This window comes from Phaethon lepturus, unplaced genomic scaffold (genome assembly GCF_000687285.1).
Source record: "Phaethon lepturus isolate BGI_N335 unplaced genomic scaffold, ASM68728v1 scaffold3231, whole genome shotgun sequence".
In the NCBI taxonomy this organism is placed as follows: Eukaryota; Metazoa; Chordata; class Aves; order Phaethontiformes; family Phaethontidae; genus Phaethon; species Phaethon lepturus.
In genome coordinates this window covers 24266-34421 of record NW_010515367.1, presented here as the reverse complement: position 1 = coordinate 34421, position 10156 = coordinate 24266, and the positions used below count along the sequence as shown (strand labels likewise).

The 10156-nt window shown below is 41.0% G+C and overlaps 1 protein-coding gene across 3 annotated transcripts in view; it reads right to left on the bottom strand.

The window, feature by feature from the left end:
- Positions 1 to 7603, bottom strand: part of STMN2 (stathmin 2) — a 14107-nt gene extending 6504 nt beyond the window's left edge. The window contains exons 1-2 of one of the 3 annotated variants that reach the window (XM_010295730.1): positions 7498 to 7603; positions 6689 to 6861 (exon numbers count right to left, since the gene is read on the bottom strand). In XM_010295730.1, the coding sequence (XP_010294032.1) occupies positions 6689 to 6861; positions 7498 to 7579 (255 nt within the window). In that variant the 5' untranslated portion in view covers positions 7580 to 7603. Of the gene's footprint in view, positions 1 to 6688; positions 6891 to 7493 lie in introns of all 3 variants that reach the window. The other 2 variants (XM_010295729.1, XM_010295728.1) reach the window with 2 other exon arrangements.
- Between the last annotated feature and the right edge of the window lie 2553 nt (positions 7604 to 10156).

Genomic DNA, 10156 nt, shown 5'->3' with positions numbered 1-10156 from the left:
AAGAGCTGGGCAAAGAAGGAAATTTGTAGACTAATTGAAAAATTGTAAAAGCCCCATAATTTTAACAAAAACATCAATCATTTTAATAATCATATATTAAAAATAAGTTATTTTGAAGCAAAATATTTGATTTCACATACTTAGCATTTAACATTTCCTTAAATGTAGGCTATTTCAAAATGTAAAAAAATTATTTTGAAACATTTTGTACAATGTAAAACAGAAATAATGGAACATCTTCATCTTGTTTTACCATTTTTGGACGAGCTTGAATGAGTGACTCAGTTTGACTAGTGTTTGTGAAGTTATTTTGCATTTCTGTTTAATTTACTATTCAATGTCAACCTTTCACCTACTTTTGGAAAAGTTATCATCATTAAATTTTGCTTGCTGATACGAATTTTGTGATCTAAGTGATCTAAAAGTAACTTCAGAAATCTTGCTGGGAGTGAATGGAAAAGGTACTGTGATACTAGTTGTCATGTCCTGTCCCATGAAACGTTTAAGAAGTGACTTGTTAATTTGGAAAGCTAGTATTTCATGGTGTTTAAATTTGTATATATAATGTGTTATAACATCAAGCATTTTCAGATTTGGTAAACAGACATTTCCAAGGACACATCCAGGGCCCATGGCAATGGTATAATAAAAAGTAAGATTTGGACTGTGCTTCTAAGCAGCATTTTTGAAAAGAACATTGTCTTTCAACAGGAGATAGCAAAATGCCTTTGAGACTTTGGGGCACTTGCCCATTTTTCAGGACTTGTTTTCTTCCATTCAAACCCTTTGGCTTCTGGAACTACTTATTATCATAAATCCAGGAGAATAGTGAAAAATTAGAGCTCCATATCAAAGTACACATAGTTCTGGAGGCTACTCTGGCAGACAACACATTCAAAAGTAATTTGTCCACTAATGCACGATAATGAAGAAAATCCTTATACTCTAATCCAGTATTTACTGGATGCAAATTGTGTTGGCACCAATAAGAGTGTGAATGAAAGCTAAACAAGACCCCAGGAACTGACTGAACACGCCTAATACGATTTTCCCTTATGATATGCCTTAAATGGCATTCCTTTTCCCCACTCAAAATGTTCAAGGTACCCAGGACCGGTTCAAAATAAAGGGACCCCCTTCCTCGCCACAAAACATCCACTCATTTAGACTGAGGTGCCTCTTCTAATGCCATTGTACCCCATCTGTGAGTCTGCCTGTTTCCCTAGTGTTCAGACCATTTTTGAAATCCCCTTATGAAAATTTTGGAAGGTGGTTGGTATGTTTTTGTACAGGATTGTCAAACAATTTTCTGTTTCCAACACATTTGGCAAAAGACCTTGGCCGCCCTGTCTGTTCAAAGTCTGCTACACATCCAGAAATGGCTAAATGAATGACCCCAGATACCTAGTGGGGCTGGGATTAATAGACTCCCTTTGTTGTTTGCGTTGGCTTTTAACTGCTGTGTATGGACTCCCACGGTCTTGTTACAGGATTGCAACACATGTAGAAAGTTTTCATTCCAAGTTGATTTTCAACGTTGTATTGTTTGAAGTGCTGGAAAGGATATTTTCAAATCCTTGACAGTCCATGTTCTAATGCACTTGTAAACGGTTTACAATAAGTGCTTCTTGTACAGCTGTGGTGAGAAAATGAGTAAAAAAGGATGGAAATGGGACCGAAGATAAAGATTAATAAAGGAGAGAAAAGTATGAAATGGTGGAGAAAGGAAAAAACCAATACTCAAGGTGGAATATCCAGAAGACTTAAATATAATGACATAATCAGTGCAGCTACAGCTGCAGTCTCTAATGCTAGGCCTGGAGGAATAAAAATGTTCTAAACCATTCCTGGTATAGATACCTTTGCTCCTAGAAATGTACTACTGTGCTAAAAAGATGGCTAATGCAGGAAAATTGCTATGACAGTCACGTCATATTTCTAAAGGATCATGTGCACCCCCAGTTTTCAGAGATTTGTGCTTCAAATGGAAATCCACATCTCATATTTGGCCAGAGATAGATGCAGACAATTAAACAGTCCCTTAATGAGCAAAATTATTTATGGAAACTGGATTTAGACATACATGTATTTTTTAATTCTTACACACAGGAAGAAAATTCCACTTATCTCAGTAACAGGTGCTTTATTTTCTCACATTTATCTATTTTTCTTTGATGCATCCCATTATTGAAGTCATTTATGCAGACATAAAAGTAAAGGGTTACTTTTAAGCAAGAAACGGGACTGCTTTTAAACTGGGCATTTTAGCTTGAATGCATTCACCTTGGTTACTAGGATCCTTAGTTCCTAGGGTATGTGAGGCACACTACCAGTCATGAGAGCTCCACTTCCATAACACATTCATTCACTGGCTGGATTTTTATAAATTAAATTGTTCAGCAGAAGCTGCATTAACCTTGGTATTCTTCAGTGCATTGTGAATAAAATAGAATTGTAGAATTGCAGAATACAAAGACAGGATTAAAGGCTCCTACTGCAATGTAAATGCCAAGGTGAAACCTAGGTATTTAGTCAGAAAGAAATGGTGAGTTGAAGTAGTGATGTTTTCAGGGGAAGGCATTGAGGCTGGGATTTTCCCCTGTAAATGCAAAATGCTTTTACAGGGATTTTTCCCTGTAAAAGCTCCATTTTTGCCTGAGCAATTGACTCAAGCTAGACCTCACTCATGGCACTGGCTTCCTCAAATCTCTGCATGGCTACATCTTATTCCTCACTGGGAATACTATTATTTGTATGACATTAGCACCTGTTCTGGCTCCTGTTGTGAGGACTCACTGTGCCCGGCAGTGGTGCAAATACACAGTGAGAGGCAGTTCCTCCCCCAAAGCGATGACAGTCTAAATAGACACAAAGAAGAGGGGAATGATCCTGATCCATGGGGTCACAGAGCAGAAGAGTGAAATGGCCATATGTCAGGAGAGTCAGAGACATCAGCTGTAACTCTAGGTGAAGTCATGCTTCTACTGAAACCAGATGGTGCAAAATTTTGCTTAAATTTGGATGAGAATTTTTTTTGTTTTGTCCTGTCTGCCAGTGGTGCTTTGGGTCAGGGCTACTAAGAACAAAAAGAGGAAAAAAAAAAAAAAGACCATCCACAATGTGAAACAAAACCCCCTCACTTTCTCTTCCTCAACCGGCACAGAATTGCTGTTCTCAAGAGCTGTGACCCAAAGAGGTGAACATGGCATGTAGAGGGATGGAAGAGGTACCACCTGAGCCCTCTGCCTGATGCTTCCCTACCTGCACATGAGGTATTTTTTGATCTGCTGCAGTTTGAAGCCTGGCATTTTAATCTTAATGAAGATCAACTTCAGTTTGTCTTATGATTGTTCATTAGCAGCAAAGCCCCCGTCAGGCTGCGGGGAGAAGCTTTGCCAGCACCGGGAGGTATGCTGTCTCTGCTCATGACTCCACGTGCTCTGAGACAGACCCTGGTGCTTAATACCAGATCTTCTCCTAGCTGGTAGCAAATGTCTTCCTGTGGGCACGTATACCATAGGTTTATGCTTTTCGGATGAGGAACTGTGAAGCGGCTTGCGGTTTTGGCTCTCTTTTGTAAGCATTAGGCGTGAAGCACAATGTATAGAAAGGCTATGGTGCGAATCAAAATGGGGCAGAAACACCCGGTTCTGGTGCTGATTCCACATATATTGCTGGGACCTTTACATGGAAAAACACTTCATGTTTTATTTCCTCTCCGCACAAGCACAGACGAGGGCCAACAGTAACAAAAAGGGAGATCAATAGATGGGCAAGACAAATAGTAGCAGATGGGCGGCAAATGTCTTGGGCAGTGCCTGTCCCTTCCATACTGCTCATATACTTACATATTACAGGAAGCCAAGGAGGGGAATAGGAACAAGTTGGAAGAACAAAGAAAGCTCCACTTTTGCCAGGGAAGGTGCCAATCCCTTCTCCGCCTCTCCTCTTGCCTGGAGCAGCAGTTTTGTGGGCCCTGCGCAATGTCTGGGAGGGATCATCTTCCCCCAGCTCCGCCGTCTCCTCGGCCTCAGCGAAGCCTTTTCTGCCCCAACAGTCTGCCCGGGTACTGTGCGTTAAAGCATGGGTGGCTTTTTCAGTGCCAAAGGAAAGATGGATCATGGGTGTTAAGAAGCGCCTCTGGGCAGGCTGTGGGGCTGGCTCAAAGGGGCGGCCAGTTGGGTGCTGAAGCCCGACGCAGAGTGCGGCCACAAGGCTGGCAGAGATGCCCCGGGCCGACGGCCCGCTGCAGGGAGCACAGCGAGCCTTGCCCAGACTAGGCTACGTGAGGGGCTTGTCTTGGGGCATTTCATAGTAAGGGTATTAAAATCTCATGTAGCTGTAAGTCTATATCCAACAGCATGAGAGTTAAAAATGTGCCTGTTGTCCTGCATCCCTCGTGGTGCTAAGCGCTAGGGACGAGCCTGATTCAATCTCATCCCAACACAAAGCCATTAAGAGAATTTAATTACGTAAGATTTCTCTCCCATAATCCAAAGTCTAGTAGAAATGTGTGTCCCTTTAATGTTTAATTCTTATGCTAGTGAGTTGAACATGGGCAATAAAGATATATAATTTGACCAAAGGTTCTTGAAGTCCAGTATAATAATAGCTGAACATTCAAGGCCAATGGGTAAAAATTGATAAATGTTACAGAAACAAACTTCTGCTTGCTTACAATGTCACTGTGCTCTAATTTCGTAAGTGTGAAGGATGGAAAGATCTTTCTGATTTTCCATTAAGGTGGGAAAATATAGCACACATATGCCAAAAAATAATGGGATAATAACGACATGCTGTAAAGAAGACTCTATAAATGGAAAGGACAAATCTGTAACTAGCCCAAAATGGGTCTCGCTATGTGGTGCAGAAGGGAAAAATGCCTCAGATGAGACTTTCAGTTTGGTCTGAGAGTATGAGGTCACAGTGACTGTCAAGCGAGGCACAGAAAGAGGGGGAGAAAAAGAGCAAGCCCTGTAAAAGCTTATAAGGGAATAAACAAGATTGATAAACAGGAAACAGAGCAAGCAGGAGCCTGCTGTAGTGCATGTGTTGCTGTAGATGTTCTCATGAGTTTGAAAATTTATTAATTAACACTGCCTAATTAATAGAGCAGAACCTAATTCCTAAACAATGTGAAACTAATTAGTATTTTTTCCAAAAAGGCAATTCTCATCCATTAGTTATACTTGATTTTAATTAGAACTGCGCTGGAAGGATACAATCTAGAATGGTCATGCCTGATAGCTTTTGTACATAGATTGAAAAATGTAATAAAAACTGCCATGGTGGATGTCAGAAAGTCTGTCTGGTTTGTCAGCAGTGGAAAGTGGAATATGCTTAGGGGAAGTGTAGATGAAGTGGGGCAAATCCGCCTTGTCCTTTCCTTGATATATATAGTTTCCTAGCTTTCAGCAGTCACCAGGTCACATATTTTCTGAGCAAGAAGGTTGCATCCGTATAATAATTTTCTACAAGGTAGTGCTCTACCAATTTTGCTATTATCTTTTTGAAATAAATACTATTTTAATAATCTCTAAATAGTCCGTGATAACAAATACAGCTTCATTAAACAATACATGAAAAGATGATTCCTCCTCTCTGTTCTGAAATTGCTGTCTGATGATTTCATTGATTATTTCTTCCCTTTGGACTGTGTGTAACAGAATATAATTGTTCCTATTCATCTTCTCATTACCATTCATGACTTTGTAGACTTCTATCTTATCCTCCATCTGTTTTGTCTTTCCAAGCTAAAAAGTGGACTATTTAATTTATCTTCTTATTGAAGATTTTCTATTCCTCTGATTGATTGCTTCTGTATCTTTTATCCTTCTCTGTACTATACTGTTTTTCAGGCCAAAAAGGAAGGTAATAGTTGAGATGTGGGAGCACCAGGGATTTTAACAGTGATGTAATGAAGTTTTTTTCTGTTCTTTGTTCCTTTCCCAGCAATTTCTGCTGCAATGCTAATGCGGAGGATCTTTTCTATTAAAATAACTCAGTTATATGTTCATTCAAAATGAATATAGTATCAAGGGGAAGAAATGGCAGGTGTCTGTATTGCTATCACTGATTACCAGTTTATTGCATAATGAGTTTTTCTTTAGGAAGAAATGAACAGTAATGAAATCAATGAAATTAAATCTGGGACATTCAGTTTATATTTCCCACTAAGTATATTCATAGTATCAGGCTTCTTAATTGCTGCCATTTCATTCTCTGTCCGTATCTTTATCTGAGTATTTGTAGTCAATACAGAGGCACTTCACAAATTGACTCTTTGGGGCATGTCATCATCTGGGTGTGTGAAAGCTCATGGGCAGGTGCCTTTCACATACAGTCATGTCTTTTTACTGAAATGAATACTTTGAAAGAAGTATTTCTTTGAAAGCTCTGACTTAGAGTAAATAAAGACCTCTGCAACACATTAATCATGGTGAAGATTGAATAAATAGTTAATGTGTACTTCCTGCTGCATGCACCCTGCATTTGCGCTAACCTTTGTGAAGAAGCTGTTGAAAGAAAATAAACTCATTTGTTCCCTTAAACATGTTAGTAATTTTTGTTCATGCAGGCCACTGTGAGTCAATGATGGCAATGGAAAACATGCCAATGGACAGGAAACATGGCTGTTATGCTGTACACTGTCAGGTGTAATCACTAGCATTTTTTTAAGGAAAGATACCTTTCTCCTCTCCTCTGCAGCCTCCAGCTTTTTCTGGATCTCCTCAAGAGAGAGTTCTTTCTTCTTTGGAGAAGCTAAAGTTCGTGGTGCTTCTGAGACCGGAGATGGTGGCTTTAGGATCAATTCAAAGGCCTGGCCTGAGGCACGTTTGTTGATTTGTTTAACCTCCATGTCTGCACAATAAAGTGAGAAATGGTAAACACTTCAGTACCTCAGTGGTATCGAGGAGAGAAGCAGCACAGACATTAGTGTAGGATCAGAAGTACAGACAAAAGATTTAGCATCCTTGCCTTGGGCATTTTTAATGAAATGCCAGATTACAGGCTGAAAACTCTTCTCAGGAGAAGTACATTCCATTTTATCTGTAATAGCTTAATTATATCTTAATCTCATAAAGATAAAAATTTACAGCAGTTTTGGAAGCTTATGGGGGTTCTGTCTCATTTCACACCCCTGCAAGCAGTGCCCAAGCTGATTAATTTTTTAAGCACACTTTCATCTTTTCTTGGTCTCCTTGGGAATTATGTCCACTGTGAAGAGCTCTAATTCTCAAATGGGTAGTAGGAAAAGTACAGCTCGGTATGAGAGGGCTGGATTTAAGAGTTTAGTTAGTTGCTATTAGGAACAATAACCAGCATCAAAGGTAATACACAATCAATAGAAGGTAATAGCCAAAACCAGCAAATGAATTGTTAAATCAGCAAAACATCCAATGACTAACATTATGGACTGGGACAACGAACTGAGTCATTTCCCAGCAGTAGCACATTATCTGATCTGCAGGATGATTTCCAGTGAAAGTCACTCACCATCATATTTATAGATATTCATGTTGCGAGGTTCAGGGTAAAAACAGGAGCAGATCAGAGAGAGCATGGACAGCTCCTTCATCTTTTCCTTGTAAGCTGAAACGAGAGACCTTGTTAGCATGGTCTTAGACTCCCCCAGCTCCTCCTTAGTGAATATCCAGCTGAAGTGACTGGCTGGGGACCAGCAATTCTGCCCTGTCACACACCTGGCAATTTTCTCTAGAATACTTACTTTCAACTATTTCTTCTGAACATTGAGCCTTTATCAAGTCATAGAATCAAAGAATCTTTAGGTTGGAATGGACCTTTAAAGGTCATCTAGTCCAAACCACCTGTAATCAGCAGAGACATCTTCAACTACATCAGGTTGCTCAGAGCCCCTTCCAACCTGACCTTGAACGTTTCGAGGGATGGAGGAGCTACCACCTCTCTGGGCAACCTGGGCCAGTGTTTCACCACCCTCATTGTGAAAAATTCCTTCCTTAGATCTAGTATAAATCTACCCTCTTTTAGTTTAAAACCATTATCCCTTGTCCTAGCACAACAGGCCCTGATAAAACATCTGTCCCCAGCTTTCTTATAGGCCCCCCATTAAGTACCAGAAGGATGCAATAAAGTCTCCCTGGAGCCTTCTCTTCTCCAGGCTGAACAACCCCAACCTCATAGGAGAGCTGTTCCATGATCCCTCTGATTATTTTGATGTCCCTCCTCTGGACTCGCTCCAAAAGGTCCATGTCTTTCCTGTGTTGAGGGCTCCAGAGCTGGATGCGGGACTCCAGGTGGGGTCTCACCAGAGTGGAGTAGAGGGGCAGAATCCCCTCCCTCGACCTGCTGGTCACGCTGCTTTAGATGCAGCCCAGGATGTGGTTGATCTTCTGGGCTGCGGGCACACATTGCTGGCTCATGTCCAGCTTTTCATCCACCAGGACCCCCAAGTCCTTCTCGGCAGGGCTGCTCTCGATCCCTTCATCCCCCAGCCTGTACTTATACCGGGGGTTTCCCCAACCCAGGTGCAGGACCTTGCACTTGGCCTTGTTGAACCTCATGAGGTTCACACAGGCCCATTCCTTGACCTTGTCCAGGTCCTTCTGTATAGCATCCCATCCCTCAGGTGTGTCAACTGCACCACTCATCAGTCACACATGAGATGCTCAGTACTGCAAAGACTGTTTCTGATCTACATTATATCAGCCTTGGGTGTAATGGAGACAGTCCTCTCTGCTTTATACAAGTTAATCTGGCTACCAGGAAATGTATTTAGCATTGGATGAGTGCCATGACTCTACTCTCCTGGCAGGTGGAAAGACATGAAGCTCTTACAAATTCTCTGACATATCCAAATACAATTGAGAACAGCTCTGAAATGCTACCCATGTGTTTCCATAGGCAGATGCTAAAGACATTATCTGTTACAAATGAAAATGTCATCCAGGTAATTAACAATAAAAACAGAAATGAGGATACATTTACCAAATCACATCATGTCCTTAATATGCATAACTGCTTGAAACAAAGCTCTTCCTTTTTCACTTAGTGGTCAAAATATATTGCTTCCATACTCGGGTCTAGTGTGTATCAGCTATTGCAATAAATACCCTTGTAATTTACCTTTATGGTGTTACCTTTACTGACTTTGTAATGCCTACGGACGGAGGAGGAGTTGGTCTAGAAATGGTGGTACTAATACCTTGACCATTAAACAATGTTCTGCGTTCACCCTTTCTAATGGCTGTCATCCATAAGTAGGAAAATAGGAAAATAGTCTGGTATCTGGTCTCTTGGCAGGTCAATGATAGAGCCCAGACTAGAGCCAGGTCTCCTGAGTCCCGGGGCAATACACTAGCCCCTGCTCACACTGCGTAAAGTATGTATGTTGAGAGGATGTTGCTTCAAAATTTGGCTCGGCAGACAGAAATCCCTGCTACTATCAAAATCGTATCTACAGAGGCAGACACACAGTTGGTGCCAGCATGTGAAAAGATGGCTTAAAATGTAACTGCAGCTGAAAGTATTGTACTTAACAGATTAGACCAAATTAATCCTTGATGTTACTAAAGGAAATCAGACAACCCTTTGATCTTCAAATTGTGGATACGTATGACATGGTCATTCAGCTTTTCTCATGGATGCTCTTGTGTTTTTTGAGTCTTTTTTCCTAATGAGAAATGCCCCTGAGGTTGATGAGGGCTTGAGAGCATTTGGGTGCTGCTCAGTATGATGGTACTTGAGTGATACATCAGTTCAGGAATGGATTTCTGCCAGTGGATGTTTAATTAAACTAATTAAGCTTTGCATAGGTGCCTTTAATCATGGACACTAAACAACCCACCTAAAGGACATATAGCTTTTCAGAATCCATTGGAGAAAACCAGCATCTCACGTCAAGACTTTGCTTTCAGTGAGCTGAAGCTGTCAAGGAAGCTTGGACTTGACAAGTTTTTTGGTTTGAAATGTAAGCACCAACTTGCAAGGAAGAACTCAAAAATCCTCTGAAGAAACAAATCATGTCCAGCTGATGTCTGTATTAGTCAAACATAATGGTATGTTCATTTAGGCCTCCATCCAACAAGGCATCTAACCGCATGCATTATTCTAAGCACACAGGTGTGGTTGTCCAGACTGTCCTTTGAGGAGGGCTTGCCCAGCTGGCTGCCCACAC